This window comes from Ascidiella aspersa, chromosome 7 (genome assembly GCF_963924565.1).
Source record: "Ascidiella aspersa chromosome 7, kaAscAspe10.2, whole genome shotgun sequence".
In the NCBI taxonomy this organism is placed as follows: Eukaryota; Metazoa; Chordata; class Ascidiacea; order Phlebobranchia; family Ascidiidae; genus Ascidiella; species Ascidiella aspersa.
Window position 1 is genome coordinate 3,166,411 of NC_139453.1, and position 23,536 is coordinate 3,189,946.

Here is a 23,536-nt window from a genome sequence, read left to right on the forward strand (position 1 = left end):
CGTGTAAAGATTTCGTTTGGTTCGAATCTCATCGCAATAGAGCTCTCTTTGTATTCTGGGCTTACATAGCTATGCAGAAGGTATGCTGTACAGGAATAGCAACTATTTCAGTGTTGTCATCCATTTGCGCAAATGCTAACTTTTCCATTTTTACTGTGTAATTATTTCTTCGTTATTGTTCTGTTTCAAAGCTTACACTTTTCTTATACTTGTTCTTTAATGTTAACATAGACTTTGTTTTTTTATTTCAATGCCTTTCAAATGTAGGTAACTGTAAAAATTACAAAGATTTTAATACTGTGTAGAAACGCATCGTATTTGTAAATACAGCCGTTTTTTTGTAGCTATGTTTTATGGTTTAGTTATTCTTCATATTTTACTGGAATAAAAAAGCTATTTGACAAAATGTATTTTGACAAAAAACTGTATGTTTTGTCTTTAGTGGAACTATTATAAATGCAAAAAATTCGCGAATCTTAAAATTAAGCTTCTTGTATATCTCTTGGCCCGCTTTATTAAAGTTGCTTTAGACCAAAGGCGTCGTTAGTCTCATCACCTCATATAAATGCTTTTGACAACTTAAACGATATAAAGGCAATTTTTCGCTTCGTGCTACAGCTTTGTAATGTGACTTTTGTATTAAAAGCACCACTTCTCCAACCTGGAAATAAACCAACTGTTTGGTTTTCTTGAGGTTAGTTGTGCAGCTTTGTGACGTCATATTCGAAACAATTCATTGCCCCCCAAACAAACATCCTAGATCCGCGCCTGGTAGCCTTGGCGTACATTTAAGTCACTGTCTCGTTTTTTTACCGGTGCGTTTTTCCGGCAGTGTACATCGCATAGTGGCTTTTAGTTTTGCTGCGTACCGCCGGGTTTCACAGCAAGCCATTCTGATCCAATTAACACAGGGGTTCCCAACCTGTGGTACGTGAACCACTAGTGGTACGCGTAGGTTTTTCAGGTGGTACGCGAGTAGCTTCCGTTTTTTTCACAAAACCCTGGATTCACAACTTTATATTTTGTTTTCTTGTTTTATTTAAATAAAAAAAATTACCCGAAGCCCATTCTTATTGTTACGTAGCTATTCCTGTTGTTTCGAAACAACGCAATCTTCAAAATACAGGCCGTGTCAATTGTTGACAAGGAGCACAGTTGCTTTGTAAAGTGTACAATGCTGTGAGACTGTGGGCGTTAATTATGCCAAATGAGCTCTTGATAGATATAATCGACTGTTTTATAGCTTAAGTCTTAAGCTACAAGTAGCGTTGAATAATGCTAGTTGTAAGCTAAAAATAGATAAAAATATGATTCAATTAAATTATTTTTCTGCTAAAGTGGTACGCGTGACAGTACAGAGCGTCCAAGTGGTACGAGATCGTAACAAGGTTGGGAACCCCTGAATTAAAACAAGACCAAAGTAAGAAATTAAAAAACCTAGCTTCCAGTGACACTTGATTTTATGTTAAAGGCCGAGTTATTGTGGCAGATAGAGGATACAACTCACGGCAATTGCAATATTATTACATTTAAGGTAATTTTTGTAAACTCACGCATAAAACTTAAAAGGTCTCCCGTTCCATTTACGATATTACGTAGCACTTGAGCCAAGGTTTGTTGAGAAACACAGAAACAACACAATCAGGATAAAAATGCTGGATTTTTAGTGACAACTTATAAGGGCTCGCTTATACCCAGTGGCGTAGCCATAGGATTTTGCGCCCGGGGACAAATTATAAAATTGGCGCTCCCTCCTCCATGTTTAATCACATTTTCTACTACAATAACATGATATACTTTGCTTTATACGGTGTAGAGAAACGACGCATGTCTGTTTGTGCTTGTAATTATAGCGTGTTCCCCTGGTAAAGTGTTAAATATTTCACCTCGACACTCATTTCCTTTCGTGGCCGTTCTGGCAAATCTAGCCGACTTTCGACTCAGCAAATCTCCATCGCAGTCGCTCTTGTGCTATATAGCGTCACGCTACTGCTGGATAAAACACTACAGTCAACGATGTACTCCTTACTGGCAACACGTGTTTTTACTGCGCTGTAAGCCATTTTATTGAAAGCGAGCTATACTAAATTATGTGCATGTACAATAAATCTATAAGCGACCTGACAGTATGCACTTTGAAATGCTATGACAGTTTGTTTTAGTTTCGATTTAGTGGAGTTCAGATAGCACGGTGGTCATGTCTCACCTGTTGAAATATACATTGGAGACCCCGACTGAGATATGAACACGCAATTAAACCCTTCTGATTTAAATTTTATGCATACTGTCAGGTTGCATAGAAAGTATGTATTCATTTGGTTTGCTAGCGCAGTTTCTCGCTTGTAAGTATTTTTAAGCTACGCCGATCAGTTATGATTTGTTGAAACGTTTGTTGACAAGTTTATGCCAGCGTTATTGCTTGTTAAATTGATATTTGATTAGCCGTAATGCAGAGAAAAATCGTTTGACGCTTTAAATTAGTGGTTACGCAAGACTGTTATAGTTATTGTTGCGAAATTATGGCCCTTTTTTTGGTAAAGTTTTTAAGGTGAAAAAATTACGATCGAGGTTGACTGCGAACACTTCTCGTGATATCTAATCTCGAAACCAATAAACGCATAGATTCTATCTTAACCAGCACTTACAGAAGTCGTTACTTCCAACGTGTCAAGGCCACTGCGGCTATTGTCTCTGGTCACGTGTTATGGTGATTGATGTCTTGAGTCACACCCAAAATAACCTGATCACTTCGTCTGAAATTCCTGCGTCACTAAACCGTTATGTTTCAACGGCAAACAATTCAAATTTTATTAGAACATTGTATTTTAAGAATAAAAAGCCTTATTCTGGCATTTGTAAGCCTCATCTTGGTACCCCTGTTCCTTGAAGCCCGGGGACATATATACCCCACCCAAAATTTTGGACTATTTAACAAAAATTAAATATTATTGTTTTCTTTTTATTACTGATTGTCATAAAGCAGGCAATAATCGTAAAGCTATAACAAAATACTTTTAGGGCATAATATTAGAACGAAAAAATGCAATCAAAGCAATATTTTTATTAAAACTAAAATTAATCAATACATTGATGGATAAGATTAAATTTATTATTTAAATTATACTGAACTATGTTTAAATTTTAATCTCAAATATAGCTGTTCAAAAGAGTTTTTGTATTAGAAACTATAAATATATTGAAAAACATTGATTAGGGTAATATTAGACAAGTTTTACAAATTTATTCTGTCGTAAAATAGTTTTTATTTTGTTTTACTTCTGTTATGAATATTATGGTAAACGGTAGTAAAAAGGAAAAAATAAAATCCAAAATCACTTTGCGGAGATCGCAATCGTAAATTAACCAAATTACGCCCAACTGTGCTTTTCAATTTGGCTCGCCAGATGTTGGAATGATTTTGTTTTTAAGTTTGTCCACACAAAATCTCACATTATTGCACTCTGGCTTGTTGTTTCGTAATCTCGGCTTGCAACGCAATCAGACACTTTATATGGCCGTTTCTAAACCGGCCGGCTCCATTATTTCGGCCGCTTGTGGCTTATATGAAGCGACAAGACTTGATGAAAAGGGAGCCGGCTACTTTGGAAGCGGCCATTTAAACTGACCGATTTATGTTGAGCTAAACGAATTAAAGGCGCCGAAGCAAACGCAATCAGTTTGGTGCAGAATGAGCCGTGAGCAATCACACGAGAAAAGTATTTGATCATCAGTTTAGCTTGTTGTGTTGAAGTTGACCTCTGTGATAAACTTGCTGCGGATAAAAGCTCCAAGTCTACTTTGATAAGGTATTAAAGCTTTTTTTTTTATTATATATATTTTAAGTGAATGCGTTCATATTTCTTTAATGCCTAGATAACACACCACGGTCTAAAATACGCAAGTGTTGTCGTTCTATGGTTCTAATGTTGTAGTAATATAGGTTTTTATGCGCAAGTGTTGTCGTTCTATGGTTCTAATGTTGTAGTAATATAGGTTTTTATGCGCAAGTGTTGTCGTTCTGTGGCTCTAATGTTGTACTTATAAGTTTTATATACCAATGTTGTCGTTCTGAGGCCTGGCAACTTTTGGGCAGCTGTTCAACGTGCATACAGTAGGGTAAGTTTGTCTCGTGGCAAGGCAAACTGGTGATTTTTGTGTGTGTTCGCAGTTATTTGTGACACGAAAACATTGCAGAGATTCGCCTTTTAATTGTGGTTCTTGAACATGCTTTGCATAAAATCTTGCATTTAATATGCGTAAGTCAGAACGTTAGTTCCCTATAAAACCACGTGTAAAGTATAGAGGCCTACGTTTAATGTGGATTATTATAAATGGCTGACGACAGTAGCTTAACTTAGGTCTACCACATCATTTAGTAATTTCAAAACAAGAAGAATTTCTAAGCAACCAGCATTTCAGGTTGGGTTTTCATGTAAAGCCTGTAACTATTAAAACAGTCCACCACGATTTATTTGATCGGAAAAAATGTAACACATTTGATGTTTGTATTTCATAATTAAAAAAGCAAGAACGACGAGGTCGGTTCAAAAGCAAAATCATTAATAAGACGCAATGAGGGCATAACTGAAAATGCAAATATAAAACATCACTTCGTGAAAAGCAAATAATACCTTTCATCGAAAAATCACGACTTAAAAATGCAGCAATGAATTAAATGAAAATAGTTTTATGTGTGCACGCGCGAGAACTCATATAAGACAAGCTAAACAGATCATTATTAATTAAAAAGTTAGTGGAAACAATTATTAATTAAAAAGTTAGAAACAAAGTTCCCGGACTGATTGGTCAGGTCACCGATACATCGTGTTTCAAGCAAAACAATTTAACAAATTGAATGTGCAGCAGACGAAAATTTATGTGTTTTTACCTTTTGTCTTGATTAATATTTACCTATTGTCTTGTCGTGTATGAAAATAGGTTGTCAAGTAATAACAATGTTGTTTCGTAAAAAGTGTGCCGCGATGTTTGGTTTTGATTTGAAGTGTTTCGCAAACTTTAAAAGTTTGAGAAGCATTGCACTATAGAGTGGTGGCTCTTAACCTTAACTGATGGTGGCTCTTAACGTAACTGGAGGACTTAAAAATAGTAAAATCTTTTCAAGGACCGGTAATTAAAATTTCGAAGGCACAATTCTTTACTGAGACAACTAGGCGAGTCAATAATGAACAATTTTCAAGGAGTAGGGTTTAACAGGGTTGATAGACCTAGTGGAAAACATAGTTAACCGACGGTCAAGAACCACTGTAGTGGAGATGGTCGGTAACAACAGGTCTCTCATATCTGTGCTCTGGTGCCCATTAGTAAAATAACTAGTGGTGTATATTAGTGTTGCAATATAGCGTTATAACGTGGCGATTGTCAGATTATCATTCGGAATGCTTTATTCTGATGTTGTAAATATTATGTAATTATTATACCAGTGTTTATTGCGATCGTTTTACGCCCGAAAGTAAGTTTCTATTGAGCTTAAGCATTAGTTTTTTTGATTTAAACAGTCAATTAGGCGTTATGACTGAGTAGGTTTCAGTTAGATGTAAATGAGACGAAGTTGCCCTTTAAATGAAGGGTGACTACAGAAATACTAGGGGAGCTAGAGAGGTGAGCACAACTAAATATTATTTTATATCTATGTGCGAGGTAACAGAATTTGCGGCCATGGCGCAAACAATTTTAATAAAAAAGTTAGTTTTGATACACAGCAAGCAACAGTGGTAAAAATCAGAAGCTATATCTAAAGAACAGGGAGGCTTTGGGACAACAGTTATACTGTTTTTAAAAGAAAAGTTCCAAGCTTGACTCAGAACGATAAATAAGTTGAACGCGCTGTTTCACAAAAATTCCAATAGTCATTGAATTAAACCCGGTGTAAGAAAATATGGAAGCATTAAAACGGTGATACCTTAGCTGCAATCCAAATAATTTTGTTGGATTAAAAATAACTCCGTTACAGTTAATGTGAAGCGAAGTTAGAGTTCCAAGAATTTTTGCAAATCAGTAACGAGCTTTCTTTTCTTCCCATTCTTCTTTTGAGTCCTCTGCTGACCTCTTTTTTGTCCTTTGCGCTGACCCCTGTGTTGACATCTGCGATGATCCCTGTGTTGATCCTTGTTTTGACCTCTGTGTTGACCTCTGTGTTGATCCCTGTTGAAGTTTATAAATTTTCAGTCAGTTATTCATTTATATTTTATTGTAAGAATTGGAATGGAGTCATTACTTTGTCTTTATAAAACGATTTTGTCACAAAACACGCCAGTTATAAACAAATACAATATTTACCGCCAAATAGTTTAAAACTCTATTTTTGATAAATTAAAAAAATTGATTCACACCTTGTGTATAAAAATGCTATTAAAAGAGAATATTGTTTGTCGGCAAACTGGCTTACACAAGAGTTCAAATTTACATGATCACTAAAACGTAAAGATAGTTACACTGAGTATATTTATTTTTTGCTATTGTTTGCCACTATAACTGGGGTTTCTTGTGTTCACACAACATTTGTATGTCCAGTAAGAAGCATGTATTGGTACTTTTACGTTGAAATGTTCTTACATGATCCGTCTCAACGTCCAAATCTTGTTCACTGTATGTTTCTTAGCTTTGACTTGCTTCTGGTTCTGGTATTGATTTCGCTTTACCGGAGGCTTGCTTTTCTTGATATAACTGTGAAGGCAAATTTGTTAAGACGTGAATCGATTATAATCGTTTGCAAAAATTACTACTTCGAAAGTATAAAATATAAGGACGTAGTGGAGACTGTAAAACACAATCTGTGTTCTTTTTAAGTGCTTAACAAACTACTTGAGAGTTTCTTTTGGCGACAAAAATGCAGGATATGTAAATGCGCAAAAATGTTGTGATTACCTCGGTACATTGACTACTCGTATTGTTGGTTTGGTCCGTTATCTATAAAAGTAAAACTTGCTATAGCGGATATACGCGTATCACTGTAACAACATTAGGTGTCCGTCAGACTAAAAAATAAATTATCACATTTGAACTTAGAACATGCGCCTATTTAAATCGCATTTGCCACGTTATAAAAATTGATTAAACGGCATTATAGAAGTAAAGTCATATATAATTAACCGAGTACGCGCGGATTCGTTATTGCGCAACTCGCTCTACTCGTTACTCGCCAGAGTCGAGCCAGGCTGTTTCGTTCTGAACCCGAAGCTTTGTGTTTAGCTTTTCCTGCTTTTATTTCTGCTTCTTAGTTCAGTCGGGCCTGGACAGATCCAAGCAAACTTGATCTCAGCGAGAAACAAGCGAATGCATTCGATCGCAAAAAGGTCAGACCTCCAAGCGCCTTACTTCACAAATTATTCGCCTGAACGCCACTAACTACCATCAAGCTTAGGTTGATTATTTCGCAAATATCCTCATATTGTTTCTTCAACTTAAGTTGTACATTTTAAGCAACAGGAAGCATACTGACGCCACTAACTACCATCAAGCTGGAAATGGGTATTTTGCGAATATCGACCTGTTTCTTCCACTAAATTTGTACATTCGATGCAACAGGAAGCATACTGACGTCACACATCTTAAACACTGACGTCACTAGTGTCGCAACGTTGCACCGGCAACATATTCCCAAATTCTGAGTGCCTACCTTGCGCAGAGAATCCACATCAGCTTCACCGATGCCGCATAGTTCTAACTCCAGCTCTTGTACATTGTGGGCACAAGTTCGGAGGAAAGCGAGTCCTTGCGATCCCAACTTGTTGCGGTACAGCTCCAACTTCCTCATCTACATAAGCACAGCATAATGTAAGATACAAGCACGTGTTAGGCTGCATACAGGTTTTACCAAATTAAACAATGAATCTTCAAAGCAAGCTTTTAGTAAACATATTCGCAACTTACACCAATAAAACTGCTATTCGTAATAGGTCAGGAAAAACTCTGGGATGTATAAAATCTATTGGGACCATTGTGGAAAAAAATAATAAATTTTTTGGTACATTGGTTAACTATAGCAGCTGAAAATTTATTGAATGCCTATAGTGGTTGTAAATATTGTCATTTTTCATTAAATCCACAATTTGTGTAAAGTGAACATGCGTCTAAAATAAACCAGACCCCGGGTCATTACTTCAGGCTACGCGTTTTCTACACCCGCTCAATTAAATCTACATAAGCTTGATGAAACACTTGGCCATGGCTCTCCTCAACCTTGTTTTTTCCTATTGTATCTACGTGAAAGAAAAAATATTTCGCAATACCCGCGAATCTAAAGTATGTTTCTTGTATGTCTTAGCCCACTTGAAAACCGGTTTATCCATCGGCGAAAATTGACTAAATTGACTTCCAATTTTAACCACCAAACATTTTAAGCACAATGATGTGACCTGTCTTTCAGTTCACAGAGCCATAAACAATAGAAGCCTGCACATTTGTTTGCATACAAGGCTTAACGAATAAGATTACTCATAGTTGTGCTAATAAATTAGATGCGCTTAATGTGATCTGAATGATCAATTGAGTAAAGGGCAAAAAATACTGTAAAAACCGACCAACTGCATTATTAAAGTTAAATGCCTTTTAAGTTAAAAATGTTGCTACCAAATTATGTACCAAATTATCCGCGTCATATCGCAACATAGAACATTAAAGTTTGGGAAACTTAAACTATACTAATGATTTTTTTCACGCTAGTGCTTTTCCGTCTTAAAAAAATAGTCACGTTTTGACGAAACGCTATGTCCGTTACTCGTGACGGACGATTTAATTCAATTGCTTTAATAATGGTGACATAAAAAAGCCGTTTACCAAAAATATTTTGTCCAACAGACAGTGGCTGAGTTACCAAATCTTATACGCAGTGCTGTTGCCTGGTTTATCCACCTCAATGTCATTCCAATATTCAACACACCCTTCATTCCATAAACACACACTTACAGGTCGATCCATTCGTGATATGGCGTCAGTTAGAGGTTGTAGATCAGAACCAGCGAATTTGCATCTCCTCAATTCCAGCTGGTTGGTGTTGTGTACAGTTGTTGCCAGGCAACTCACACCACGTGAACCAAGCATGTTGCGACTTAGATTCAGTTTCTCCAACTGTAACAATAATAAATTGGTAGATTTGCCTACTCTATAAACCCACACAACATCTACGAATATAGAACCGGTGACTCGAACCGCATTAATTGAATTATATTTGGGTGTGCAAGGATTGACCCATAGCCCATAATGGACATTGTCAAGAGTATTTTGTTTTAATTATTAACTGTAGTGAAACAAATAAATTTCAGCGAGCTCAACTTAACCAAAATCAAGGTTATTAAAGCAGTAAACTAATTTCAAAATTTTAGAGCTAAGTCAATATTTTGCCTTAACCAACTGGTAGTTTTAAATATTCGCTTAACTCTCGCATACCTAGCTATTTTGTTTTTACAAAGCAACACGTTTAAAATGCCAAATCAAAAAACTCAAAACTTAATGTGCACAGTGTAATTGTACAAGGAAGATGAGTTTAAACCAGGCCTGTACAAATTAAAATTGTGCAAGGGCCACCACAAGCAAAAAAAAAAACTATTTCGCAGGCCGCATACTAAGGTTGCATAATAGGTCAAGCAACAAATACGTAAAATCGCAAAGACTCGCTTTCCTCCGATCAATAGGTCAGGTAACAACTCTGGGTTATACATTACCTATTGGGGCAATGATGGACAAAATAATTTGATGGAACGTTTTAGTGAACTCTAGCGACTTAAAATTATTAAATGAATTGTTATTTTTTTGTTAAATCCGCTAAAAAAAGCCAGGCCCCAGGTCATTACATCCGTGTACGAGTTTTTAAAAAATGCGCAACAGGTTAATTATATCTACCTAGGTTTTGCAAAATCACACAAATAAAATGCAGAAAGAACCCGGCGTTTGTTTTTTAATGTAAACCCTCTCGCTTAAATTTATTCGTATTTCTTATCCATTCACTTGGCGATAGACTGAAGCTATACGAATTAAACTGGCATTAAATAAAAAATGTAAATCTAATAACAATAGTATTGGGGTCTAATTTTAAAATATTATTGCATCAATTTTGGGCAAACAATTTGAATTGTAGTCTAAGTATGATGCTGCACTAATTGTACGAAAATAAATATCTCCACGACCTAGGCCTACCGTTTGAAAAAATAACAACCGCTTAATGTTATTTATTGAGAATGTCTAAACGTATTCGTTGGTCTTGCAAGGACGTCCGTGCAAGCAAGGCAAGTAAAAATTGCCTGCGGTGAGATTCGAACTAATGACCTCGGCCATACCGGGACAGTCATTCAAACAACCGAGCTATGCAAGATCAGCGCTAAATCAAATAAAAAAACACTAAATGTCGCTACCAAATTTCAGAAATATTCTTTGCGCAAAAGTAGGATCTTTTTTTGGGGTGCAATAATTTTATCAGCAACATGTTTATCGAGCTAATAATTGTAAAAAGCTGTGGTTGGTAAATTGAATGTATAAGTAAACCCAATCAAAAATCGATGTCTAGTTAATAAAGGTCCATTGAGAAGAAGCGTTATCACAATAAATATACCCAGGTCAGGTGTATTTTAGAGGCCAGTAATCAGGGGTAGATTCATGGGAGAGTGGTCACGTGGCCATGGCTCCCCCCAAACTGTATTTTGCCTATTGTAACGAAGTGAATGCAAACATTGGATGCAAACACATTTCGCATTGAATGCAAACACATTTTGCAATACCCGCGTATCTAAGTTATGTTTCTAGTATGTGTTAGCTAACTTGAAAACCGGTTTATCCATGGGCGCCGTGCGTCTTATCACACCCTCGAAAATTAAAGTTTGGGAACATTAAATATACAAAGACATTTTTCACGTTAGTGCTTTTTCTTATTAAAAAATTAGTCACGTTTTGGCGTAACGCTATGTTTTGTGACGTCACGATTTGACGTAACTTTGTGACATCATACCTGCATTTTTTATTGCCTCCTCAAACAAAAATCCCGCATTTGCCCCTGATAGTAATTACTTACTTTTGATGACATAAAAATTCCGTCTACCAAAAATATTTTGTACATGAGACAGTGGTTCAGTTAGTAAATTTTATACGCAATGCCGTTGCCTGTTTTATCCACCTCAATGCAATTCCAATATTCAACACAACCTTCATTCCAACAACACACACTTACATGTCGACCCATTCGTGATATGGCGTCAGTTAGTGGTTGCAGATCGGAACCAGCGATTTTGCAAGCCCGTAATTCCAGCTGGTTGATGTTGTGTACAGTTGTTGCCAGGCAACTCAAACCACATGAATCCATCTTGTTGCCACTTAGATTCAGTTTCTCCAACTGTGACAATAAAAAACGGTTAATTGGTAGATTTGCCTACTCGTGAATCTAAGTTATGTTTCTAGTATGTGTTAGCCCACTTGAAAACCGGTTATCTATGGGCGCCGTGCGTCTTATCGCACCCTCGAAAATTAAAGTTTACAAAGACATTTCGCAATACCCGCGAATTTAAGTTATGTTTCTAGTATGTCTTAGCCCACTTGAAAACCGGTTTATCCATGGGCGCCGTGCGTCTTATCACACCCTCGAAAATTAAAGTTTGGGAACATTAACTATACAAAAGTATTTTTCACGTTAGTGCTTTTCCCTCTTAAAAAAATTAGTCACGTTTTGGCGTAACGCTATGTTTTGTGACGTCACGATTTGACGTAACATTGTGACATCATACCTGCATTTTTTAATGCCCCCTCAAACAAAAATCCCGCATTTGCCCCTGCCAGTAATTGCTTACTTTTGGTGACATAAAAATTGTGTTTACGGAAAAATCTTTTGTACACCAGACAGTGGTTCAGTTAGTAAATTTTATACGCAATGCCGGTTGCCTGGTTTATCCACCTCAATGCAATTCCAATATTTAACACACCTTTCATTCCAACAACACACACTTACAGGTCGACCCATTCGTGATATGGCGTCAGTTAGAGGTTGCAGATCGGAACCAGCGATTTCGCAATACCTCAACCTCAGCTGGTTTATGTTGTGTACACTTGTTGCCAGGTAACTCAAACCACATGAATCCATCTTGTTGGAACTTAGATGCAGTTTCTCCAACTGTGACAATAAAAAAGGTTAATTGGTAGATTTGCCTACCCTATAAACCCACACAACATCTACGAATATAGAACCGGTAACTTGAACCACATTAATTTAATTATATTTGGGTGTGCTAGGATTGACCATCGCCAAAAATGCACTTGATCAAGAGTAATTTTTGTAAATATTAACTGTAGAAGAGAAATTAAATTCAGAGAGCTTAACTTAAGGGAAATTAAGGTTAAAGCAGTAAACTAGTTTTAAAATATTAGAGTTATATTAATATTTCAATTTAAACAACCTATAGTGTTAAATGCTCTGCTTAACTTTCGCATAACTAACTATCTAGCCTTTGTGTTGTTTTTTACAGAGCAATTCGTTTAAAATGCTAAATCGAAAAAAACTCGAAACTTGATGTGCACAGTGTAATTGTACAAGGAAGATGAGTTTAAACCAGGCCTGTGCAAATTTAAATGGTGCAAGGGCCACAACAAGCAAAAACAAACAATTTGGCAGGCCGCATACTAAGATTGTGTAATAGGTCAAGCAACAAATACGTAAAATCACAAAGACTCGCTTTCCTCCGATCAATAGGTCAGGTGACAACTCTGGGATATATATTAATAGGTCAGGTGACAACTCTGGGATATATATTACCTATTGGGGCAATGTTGGACAAAATAATTTTATGGGACGTTTTAGTGAACTCTAGCAACTTAAAATTATTAAATGAATTGTTATTTTTCGTTTAATCACTAAAATAAGCCAGGCCCCAGGTCATTACATCCGTGTACGAGTTTTCAAAAAATGCACAACAGGTTAATTATTTCTACCTAGGTTTTGCAAAATCACACAAATAAGATGCAGAAAGAACCCGGCGTTCGTATTTTAACGTAAACCCTCGCCTAAATTTATTTGTATTTCTTATCCATTCACTTGGCGATAGACTGAAGCTATACGAATTAAACTGGCATTAAATGAAAATAGCAAAACTATTAACAATAACATTGCGGTCTAACTTTAAAAAGTTTTATTTTTTTATTTTTAAGGTTTATCCGTAAATGAAAGCTTTAGTGTTAAACTTTGATACTCAGCAAACAGCGCTACATCGATTGGCTTTGGCAGTTGCTGTCTATGACTTAACGACGGAACTTCACAGTCAATCGTAAGCTGTATCCGCTGTAGGGCGCATAATACGTTCAGCAAAAGCGAGCATGTGCGTCGTCGACAATCCTGTCAGGCGCCAGCTGCGAAACCACGGTGTACAATCGTTAACTTCGGGCAAAAAAACAAACCAAGACCGTGAAATATGTGTGTTTAATTGTGGTAGAATCATACATAATTCGACTATCAGCAGCGCAGTTTTCAAGTTCCATGAACGGAACTAGCGCTAAATTACAAGCAATCCTTTCACCACGTGCAATACTAAACGAAGATCGTTTTTACCGGGTGTTATTATGCCACGATTGCGCAACATCTGCGCCGAACTGTGTGCCAAGTCAGCTAAATTACAAGCTGAGGTTGAGGGGAAATAAGTCGTGTCCATTGCACACTTAGCACGTGGTCTTAGAGTATGCTTGAAGAGCATAATTTTGCGTTAACTATCATTACTTAAAAATTTATACTTTAAAACGCGCAGGACAGTCACCATTATACCTCCTTTTAGGAATCTGTTTCATTTAAAGTTTGACTAGCGTTGTCAATTGTCGAATACACACTTGCTAATCAGTCAACCTAAACCAGCGCTTCTCAACCAGTGGGGCCATAAGAACATTTGAGGTTGGCCACATACCAATTTAAAAAGCTAGATTTAGTTTCATTTGTGTCATTTTATTTCATTTTAAAGGAATAATGGTTTGGGAGGTATTAAAAAGGAATGTAAATTTATTGTTCAGCCGCAAGTATCTCACTAATGCACGGTTGATTAAACAATCTGTTTTGAAATATATTCTGCTGTGTTTTGTTCTAAACCTATTTTAAAGTTTTTTTCTGGGCCACAGAATGTTTTTGCAAGGTAAATGGGACACGAAAGAAAAAAGGTTGAGAACCACTGACCTAAACAAATAACGAAAGAGAAAAACTATCCAGCGTTTACGGTCGACCAAACTAAAGACGAAAAACGGCGTTTTGCACTCGATTTTGGCTTCGCATTAGATTAAGACGCGTGACCCAATTACTTAAAAAGCACGCCGCTTCGAACAGTTTGTTAAACCATGACAAAAACGAACCAAAAACGATAATATCACTTACAAAAAGGGGTGGTTAGAACTCCCGCCACCTCTGGATACGCCACTGGGGGCAATGGATAGTGTATATTATTTTTAACTTTCATAAGTAATACACATTACACTTACAAATAATACTAATAATCACATTTTGAATTCCAGGGGGGGGGGGGCAAGTGCCCCCCCTTGCCCCCCTGCGGGCGCCCATGCTGAACATCTGGAGCATTATGGAATAAACAAGAAACTGCTGTGTCTATGACACAAAATTAAATTTCCTAGGTAGAATAATAATTTGCTAAAAATTTGTATTATTGTCGTAATACTGAAGTACCGAAATAAGTCAACATATTTGCCTGAAAAACATGCCACTACCGAATGTGTTTAATGAATATAGCATTGTCTGTGTGAAAGCAAAAGCCGCTGTCGAAACTGAATTTTTCTTATTTGTCGTGTTACAAACGTTTGCACAAAAATCCAGATATTGGTGCAAATAAGCCTAATTGTGAAAACTGAACGCGCAAATAGTGTGTATCCGAATAAACAATCAGTTTTTGGAACGTTTGTGGTTTACAGATTGCTTCCAATTAATTGTCAAAAGTCCTTGCCCCGGGTGGCCAACCCCTCTTCGGCTGACATTTTTGAGTGTTTGTTTGTAGACCGTTTTAAACATCTATCAATATGCACAAGGCTGTTAGAACAGTTTGAATTATTAACTAGACAAAATCAGAGAGGGTAATTTTTTGCAAACAAGTGCCGACTTTCATTTTTTTGCAAACAAGTGCCGACTTTAGTTGTATGGAAGCGTGTATTATACTCTCACTGATGTATTAAGGATAAACCTACATGTCTCGGTATGTTTAATATAAACAATTCGTAAAAAATATTTTTTGCCCCTCATCCCCCTAATTTATGTCGAGGCCCACGCATGTGCGGTTAATGCTAACGTATTTACTTATCACAACTAACATAAACATACGGGATGGTTTCTGCTTGAGATGGCGTCAGTTAGAGCTTGCAGATTTGACCCAGCAGTGTCGCAATCAAACAACCTCAGGTTGTTGAAGTTGCTTGCACTTGTTGCCAGGCAACGCAACTCACGTGACCCCAACTGTGTCACGAATAATTCTTCCATCTACACAAAATATAGTTTGCTGTGTTAACGAGGTTTTAATCTTACTGATAAAACCTATTTAAACAGCTAAATACAGACAGAGGTCAAATGGATTAAAAACCGGAAAACGTCGTAAATGTTAATTTTAGATTCTACTCGATAAATATTTGCGCGACCAATTGCTCTAAAGAAATAAACACATCAAACGTACACGGCACGTGATTCATCATTATAGTCTGAGTTACGCAATAATTTCTATATTTAAAATATATTTCTTCAAGGAAACATATTAAAATATAGACTTAGTTTACCATTGCTAAATCATTTCGTGCCGATTAACCCGGAAAACATTACGAGAAAGAACTTGACTTATTTAGCTTGATATCGGTTCGAATCCGCTGTTTCGGGCATCCTTAGGTGAAAGACAGTCGAGTGTTGTACCAGGTGGTGGGATAATGAAATCGGTAATATTCGGAGTGACTAAATATACCGAAGAATTTCATAATTCAGTTCAGTCATTTTACAAAATTTGATTTTCCAGATTTTTGAACCGTGTTCGAATATCGAGTATTATGTAACGGAATGTGAAATCTGCATAAAACGTCACAAATTGTCTTTCCAAAAATGTCGTTTTTATTCAGTTGAATTGACAAGTAAATGTGTATGTATCTTTCATGGCTTCGTAAACATACTGGACACAAATCATCAGATTCGCTGAATGACGGAGAAACAAAATTAATTTTTTAATGAAATTAAGTTGAAAGTCAATAGACTTAACAATTAGGCGAATTATAATGGCGGCAATTACAAAACCATGGAATTGTCACTTGTTACACGTAAGACTTCCAGGGGTTTCTTTGCGTGCGATTGCTTCAATAAGAACCTCGAAACCGGATAGATCGCTCTTATAACGTTTTATTTTAAACTGTACTTAATTGAGTCGTTGTAAAAGTTAAAATTCCATATATTTATGCGCTCAAAATTATTTTGCTAAAATTCCTAATTACAGTTTTAAAACTCGAACGGTGGTTTAATGTACCTGAAATTCGTTTGCTTCTATTGTGTTTTTTTTTGTTTTTTAAATTGCTTTTTATTGGTACAAAAAATTATCCCTCATTAAACACGAAACTTGCGTTTAAACGTTTCCAGTTAGTATCATCAACGAAATAATAAAATCTGGATGGTGACTACGAACATCCCAAACACTACCCATGCTTGTTGGGGCTTTCCCCTGTGCAATGGTTGACACACGGGGATGCCCCTTATCTATTTCACACGTCCCCGTTTCACCCATGGGACTTCCCCTATCCGCTTGACTGTCGATAGTGTGATTGGAGAATCGCGCCCGCCTCATTGCAATAATGACCATTATGACATAACCATGCCAATTGTTGCACGTAAGTTAACTTACAGGTGTTTCTCTGCTTGCGATTGCTTCAGTAAGAACTTCGAAACCGGACAGATCGATTCTATTGTGCAACTCCAGGCGGTTTATCTTATGGACGCAGGTGGACAAGGCAACGAAGTCACGTGATCCAGTTGTCGTCACACTTACTTCATCCATCTACAAAATAACAACAAGATATGTTGGACTGTGCGCTGTCCCAGATAGATGAGGTTCTGAAACTTATGCGCCGATCAGTTTGCCTCGCCCGCCATTGTTGGCTACCTTTAGTCAATCACGTGCTTTAAAAAGTGTAAGCAAAGTCGCTGAAGAAAAAATGCGGGTTAATATGACGTTTTATTGTAAACTGTAATTAATTGAATCGTTCCTAAAGTTGAAATGCCATAATATTTATGCGCCTGAAACAATTTTACTAAAATTCCTATTAACTCAGCTATAGAGTGCGCACATTGTTAAGGCATGAGATCCGAACAGTTTTAAACTCAAACTGTAGTTATTGCTCCTAAAAATGCGCTTGCTTGAACTTTGTTTTATTTAAAACTTTTCTTTTGTATTTGTAAATTAATTATCTCCTCATTAAACACGAAACTTGCGTTTAAACGTTTCCAGTTAGTTTCATCAACGAAATAATAAAATCTGGATGGTGACTACGAACATCCCAAACACTACCCATGCTTGTTGGGGCTTTCCCCTGTGCAATGGTTGACCCACGGGGATGCCCCTTATCAGTTTCACACGTCCCCGTTTCACCCATGGGACTTCCCCTATCCGCTTGACTGTCGATAGTGTGCTTGGATAATCGCGCCCGCCTCATCGCAATAATGACCATTATGACATAACCATGTCAATTGTTGTACTAAGTTTACTTACAGGTGTTTCTCTGCGTGCGATTGCTTCAGTAAGAACTTCGAAACCGGACAGATCCTTCGTATTGCGCAACACCAGGTGGTTTATCTTATGGATGCAGGTGGACAAGGCAGTGAAGTCACGTGATCCAGTTGTTGTCACACTTACAAGCTCCATCTACAAAATAACAACAAGATATGTTGGTGGGTGCGCTGTCCCAGATAGATGAGGTTCTCAAACTTATGCGCCGATAAGTTTGCCTCGTCCGCCATTGTTGGCTACCTTTAGTCAATGACGTGCTTTAAAAAGTGTAAGTAAAGTCGCTGCAGCAAAAATGCGGGTCAATATGACGTTTTATTGTAAACTGTAATTAATTGAATCGTTCCTAAAGTTAAAATGCCATAATATTTATGCGCCTAAAACAATTTTACTAAAATTCCTAGTTACTCGGCTATAAAGTACGCACATTGTTAAAGCATGAGATGCGAACAGTTTTAAACTCAAACTGTAGTTATTGATCCTAAAATTCGCTTGCTTGAACTTTGTTTTATTTAAAACTTCGTTTTTGTATTTGTAAATTAATTATCTCCTCATTAAACACGAAACTCGCGTTAAAACGTTTCCAGTTAGTATCATCAACGAAATAATAAAATCTGGATACTGAATTAAAAAACTTAAATACTTGCTGGAGGTGGAAGCGTTTAACGCTGTAGGGAAGACAGTGACTACGAAGAGTTTGGGGAGTGCGGAGTATAACATCCCAAACACTAATGTCCAATAACAAACTGAAAAACGTAATTTGTCGCGCCAATTAAGAGGGTTATATGAGAAAATAAAACAGAAAAATATTAGTGTATAAAATAAAAAAAATAAAAAAAATGCGTTTTGCGTTTTTAGCTAAATAGACTCAATTAAAGTCGCGCATGTTATTACGCAACAAAGTTGTACAAACCGCGTTGGTAAATGTCAAAAAACTCGGGGACACTCTACTGTCATCATGCGGTGATAGAAGTTTAAAGTACCTTTGAAGAGCAGGGTTCGGCAACCCCGCCAATATAATTCACCCGGCCCTCCACCTCTTTTACAACTTGGCAAAAGGCCGTTGCCAGAATTTGTTGTCTATTTTAACTACATAAATGTAAAAATTTTGCGCACGTTTTGCGCATTTTTTTCGGCCAAAATGCGAAGTACATAAACTAGTACTATCAACAATGAACGTTACGCTATCTTAGTATGTCTGATTGTATTTTATGGTGCTGCACACTATAGTTCTTGTGTGGTTTAAATATAAAAATAAACTATATCGACATTTTAACGGTTCTATTTAAATTACATCATATCCTATTCAAATTACATCATAGATTAACGATTAAATTTTCCGCATATCTTTTTTTTCACTTTTATTGTTGGTTATGATTAGACTATGTTTATCGGCGGCAGCACACTCGATGAACCTCACGTCCTTTCGCTACCCCCGGGGAACATCAAATATTTGCACAATAGCTTTTCTTCGCGCTTGGCGCAAACGCTTTACCGTCCTTTTTTCAAATCTAATATATAAAATGGAAAAGTTTGTTGGTCAGCATGTTCGCGTTTTAGGGAAACAGACAGAGAAACGTATGGCTCCTATTGCTCCTCTTAATCGAGTCGCCTCGCAAGTCGGTAAAATAGAAAGAAACTCGTGTGCTCCCAGACAGAAAAAAAATGTTTTTCTTTCTATGAGAGAAAGTCTCGCATCTCAAGCGAACGCCGTCGCGAACCGGTCACGGGTGAGTAATTTTTATACCATTTCAAAAACATCACACAACATTCGTTGCATGTTAACTTGAAAGAGCGGGCGTGCGACTTGCAGAACCTTATGACGAAACGGGTTAAACCTTTTCACACATTTATAAGGCAATAACCTGCGTTAAGTACATTGCCTTGGTAAAAATAAAGTTTCATGTGGAAAAGTTTATATTGCGTTTATTGTAGCGGTTTGAACTTTAAGCAAATTTACTTTTAAAAGAGGATTTTCTTTCGTTGGACGCAGTATGGGTTTTACGTATTTGCTTGAATTTCGCCAATTTGAATAAATGCTGCTACTACTTTTTAAGCGATTTTCCATCGATATATGTCACGGGTTTTCGTTAGGTAAAATATGCGAGTCGTGTTTAGTAGCTCCATTTAAAAAAACACACAACGTTGCAATTTGTTTGTTGTAAATACCGCAATTTTTTTGTAATTATCGGCTATAATATACGGCTTCAGCCAGCTTATACAATGTTGGTAACACGTGAATTAGTGATTTTTTGTGACCTATTTCAGACACAAAACTGATTTTTAGGTTATAAGTTAATTTTTCATCTTTACCTTGTTTACACCAAATAAACAATTTACTGGAAATTTACGGCAACAAAGCATTAGATCTCTAAAGCCACGCAGATATGTCACAAAGTTAAACACGCCATTCCGCTTTCACATTAATACCGCTTTTACACAGTCTGTGGGGTGTTACTCTGATTGTGGGGAAGCATTAGGTTAACAAATTTTAGACACACGATATGACCTAATAATTAAAGTTCTATTTAGTGACACGCAGTGCAAACGTTTATAGCTTTTTGCAGTTTGTTTAACCACGTAAAAGTCTAATTTCACAGGTTTTCGTTAAGAAATATATGCGAGACGTGTTTAGCCAAGTTTGTGTGTTTACAGGGACGCTGGAGCGATTGCAGGGCAAGGGTGGCGACTTTTTTGGTAAGGGCAACATAGACCGCAAGCGAGCGTAGCGAGCCGAAATATTGGGGGGTGCGGGGGTATTCCCCCGGCAAAATTTTTGCAGCCACGCCCTCTAGATTGGCTTGAAATGGTACCAAAAATGTTTTAACAAATGTCAAGGATGTCATTTTACGATTTTTTTTGCATTATTCCGTAGCTCACTCCCTAGACCCTTTATGATTTCCGTCGCATAGTATTTAACGTTGTGAAAGCAATATATCATTTTTTATGAAAAGGGCACTTTTGCCCCCCTCTTGCCCCACTTGGCAAAGGACACGAGGGGCGCTTCCCCCCCCCCCCCTCTCCGGCGTCCCTGTGTGTTTAGTACCTCAATTAAAACAAACACACACCGTTGCATTTTGGTTTGATGTTAAATACCCCAATATTTTTTTAAATCATCGGCTATATTATGCGGCTTTAGAAAGCTTATACTATGCTGGTAACACGTGAATTAGTAATTATACGGCCACAGCGCGTTCGCGACTTTTCTTTAGTGACCTATTTCAGACACAAAATTTCAGATACTGCTTTTTAGGTTACAGGCCTACGTTAATTTTTAGTCTTTAGATTGTGTTAAACAAATTGAAAAAGTATTGGGAAATAACGGAGACAAAGAATTAGATCTTTAGAGCCACGCAGATAAGTCATATAATTAAACACGACATTCTATTAATACCGCTTTCACACAGGGTGTGGGGTGTTACTCTGACTGTGGAAAAGCATTAGGTTAACTGATTTTAGACATACGATATGACATGATTTGAATTTTCTATTTAGTGACACGCAGTACAAACGTTTAGGCATAAGCAAATTTGTTATGACATTACAAAAATATGTTTGCATTATTTATGCCTCTTAAGAACTTTATACGCTATCCGTAACATAACTTTCGGGTTATTTGTTGATTCCATAATTATAGGCTATAACATGAGGCTGTCAGTTTAACATGGTACAACGTAATGTGCAATAGTAATAAAGAGCCAAAATAGGATGGATTGTTTCATTTTGTTTAACCAGATTAAATTCAGGTAGACTTCGTACATTATGATGGTTATTGTAGGTGTAATTATTTTTCAACCAGTAAGATTAACTGGTAAATATTCTATTTAACCTGGGAAACGCCGAGTATTTCGTCTAGTGTTAGATAAAAGCTGATTTTCAACTAAAAAAAAACTAGGTCGCCACTGATTAACAGTTGTTATAATGAAACGCTCAAAACTCAACATTTTACTAAAATTTTAAGTTTATATTTATTACGGCTCGCCGAGCCCTTTTTAAATTTGGGTCAGGTCCGCGACTAAAAAAGGTTACCGACTCCTGCTTCAGAAAGTTAAATGTTGTGTGGCTTCAAAACGGTGCAGGGTTCGTTTAGCGTTTACCGCTGCTTTGTTGCATTTATTTGAAAATAGTGTATAAAAATTAAAACTGAAAACAACAGTAAAACTTCACAAACCTTGTGTTTGGTTCTCGCCATTGTCTCCATCAACATTTCTAAACCGTTGCCGGTAAATGTGACTGTGTTGTAAGTTTCCCCGATACTGATGACCAGCTCTCTTTGTGTTGCTCGAAGCACGTGGCAGAGACTTGACACTTCACTGGGAAGGATCGTTCCACCCGTTATATGAAGCTCTCCAGGGAGGGAATCGGCCACTTTCGCGGTGATTTCTTTATCGTTTGATTCCTGCGCCAAACTGCAAAGCCTAAACAAATTGGAGTTAAAGCTTTCGTCATCGTTTGATAAAAGTTGAGATCCAAGCGAATCAATCAGGCCTTTCAGCAAACGTTTCTTGCTGTCAACATCGGTGGAAGAGATTTTAAAAATAGGCTTTAGCTTACGGTGAAGTCCCGTGTTTAGCAACCCGAAAAGAAACCGAAGAACCATTTCCCACGTATTACTTTTCATGCTTTGTAGCAGCCCAGAAAATGTAGCCAGGTCTGTATCGAACAACAGCTTGAGTGATGTAAAAAATTCTTGCCACAGCAAATGAATAAAGAAGAATACTTTATCCCCTTCCAATATACGAAGGTTGAGGTCGCTAGAGAAAACTTGCATGTTGAGAAAGTCCTCCATTCCTTCAGAATTAAGTCCGACTTCATCAAAGACTTCTTCGTCGAACATGATCTTGTCGTTGAGCATTCCGTGTAAAGCCAAGTCTGAAAGTTTGCGCAAAATTCTTGGATGTTCCTTAAACTTAGGCGAGCGAATGCAATCAGCCACAAAAGCCGCAAACACATCTGTGAGAGTAAAAGTGCCATATTTAGTGCCATGCTTTATGATGTAAGGAGCGACGGTTTTGGCAAATATAGGAAGAAAGCATAAAGCTTTTGCATGTGGGTTTTGATCAAGTGACTTGGTGACCTTCTCATAATCTTCTTGCTTTGGGCAAATTTGTTGAAAATACAAATCTTGAGAGCGTTCGTTGAAGCCGATTACCTTGACTACAAAGTGGGGCTTGCAACTTGGGTGTAGCTTGAGAAAAGCTCCCGGTCGTGAAGTAAGCAGCTTGTGAGCATTTGGAAGAATGTCGCCACGAAGTAGGTTTTGTAGAATGACAACCGGCGTTGCGCGATCGTACAATCCGATCACTGGAGCATCCATGTCAAGATCCTTGAACCTAGGTTCGTCCAAACCATCCAGAAAGATAAACAGCTTGTTGGATTTGGAAATTCTTTCCAGTATTTGATCATCCATTTCCTTTGTGTGTTTCAAGTTTGGGTTGGATGACAGCAATTGTAGAACACCCATTTCTTTGTTAAGATCTAAAGTCTTTAGGTATTTAAAAAGCCAATATCCCTTTTGATCTGCTGGTAGTTCATCTGCAAGCTTCGATAGTGTCTGTATAGTAGCAGTAGTTTTTCCAATTCCAGCTATTCCAGTCATACCGACCACATTGCCATGCCTCTCCACGTAATCGTCATATGCTGCTTTATTTCTAAATTCCTTACTTTTAGCTTCATTGATTGCTTCTTGTTTTGCAGCAGTAAATAGTTGGTTGAGTTTAAGCGTGGTTGAGTTGACCTGGTTGTCTCTGATTTGCTTCAATCCTTTTAAACCAAATTCCTCCAAAGGTGCTTGCGAATCCCGAATGATGTCAAGAGGA

At 37.2% G+C, this 23,536-nt stretch overlaps 1 protein-coding gene across 3 annotated transcripts in view; it reads right to left on the reverse strand.

Annotated features, from left to right (window-relative positions):
• Positions 1-4,488: 4,488 nt before the first annotated feature.
• LOC146137288 (NACHT, LRR and PYD domains-containing protein 12-like) overlaps positions 4,489-23,536 on the reverse strand; it is a 176,930-nt gene continuing 157,882 nt past the window's right edge. For all 3 annotated transcript variants that reach the window (XM_083394125.1, XM_083394123.1, XM_083394122.1), the window contains one exon: positions 4,489-6,162. In XM_083394125.1, coding sequence (XP_083250251.1) covers positions 6,013-6,162 — 150 coding nt within the window. In that variant the 3' untranslated portion in view covers positions 4,489-6,012. The remainder of the gene's footprint in view (positions 6,163-23,536) is intronic.